At 41.1% G+C, this 857-nt stretch overlaps 1 protein-coding gene across 1 annotated transcript in view; it reads right to left on the bottom strand.

Annotated features, from left to right (window-relative positions):
* Positions 1-857, bottom strand: part of LOC116694559 (voltage-dependent T-type calcium channel subunit alpha-1I) — a gene marked incomplete at its 5' end in the record, with an annotated part of 43,695 nt that extends 42,838 nt beyond the window's left edge. Inside the window, 1 exon segment of the mRNA XM_032524329.1 lies at positions 761-857. Coding sequence (XP_032380220.1) covers positions 761-790 — 30 coding nt within the window.

The following is an 857-nucleotide window of genomic DNA, read 5'->3' as shown; positions in this document are numbered from 1 at the left end:
GGAAGAAAGCCATTATTCTGCACACAGTTAAAAACCTGCTGATGAGTCCTTTCAAAACACTTGAAAACTAATTATGAGCCTCCCTCGCTAACAGCCAGGCCATGTGGAAATGAAATCATGCTCCTGATAGCCAGTCACCAGAACACAAATAGATTCACAACTCGGTAAGACCTCTGAAACCCATCAAGTTTTATATGCCTCCGGGTACAATTATCATGCATAAATTGCCTAAATTCTTTACCAATAATTTACAGAAGCGTCATGCTTGATAAAACCAGAGCAAACTACAAATATCCAGAAATTCAAACATTTTCTTTTTTACTTTTAACATTACACAGTTATACACATCATCCAGAAGGCCCAGTAGCCTATAATCACATATCTATGAGGTAATAGCATTTTCCAGCATCCCTCTGATTCAGTCTTATTAATCCTATATTAAACTGTGGAATGGTATAATACCAAACATCTCAAAATTTGTCTCACCCTTTTTTGTGATATATGATGTATCAATAACTTATTATAAAGTAGCCCTACTACATGCACTTTATAACTGCCCATACAAGACTATTATCTTATTTTTCTTTCTTTTTTTTTGAAAGACACACCGCCATTGACAAAGAGCGACATCAGAGAATCTGTACATGTTCTATTGTGCCACGGCAATTTACCAAGCGCAGTGCCCGGGACAGGAGAGCAAAGAAAAAAGTCCAGCCTATTATACCACAAAACCCCCAAAAACTTTGTCTGCCGTCCTTACCGGGGAGCAGCGTCCATCCACCAGCGTCATTCACTCCGGTTCCGCCGTGCGCCCCGAGCTCCCGGAGCCCTGGTGCTCCATCTGAGAGCAGCCCGCT

The sequence above is a fragment of the Etheostoma spectabile genome, chromosome 2 (genome assembly GCF_008692095.1).
Source record: "Etheostoma spectabile isolate EspeVRDwgs_2016 chromosome 2, UIUC_Espe_1.0, whole genome shotgun sequence".
Taxonomy (NCBI): Eukaryota; Metazoa; Chordata; class Actinopteri; order Perciformes; family Percidae; genus Etheostoma; species Etheostoma spectabile.
The sequence above is the reverse complement of the archived record's forward strand: the minus strand, read 5'-3'. Positions and strand labels throughout refer to the sequence as shown.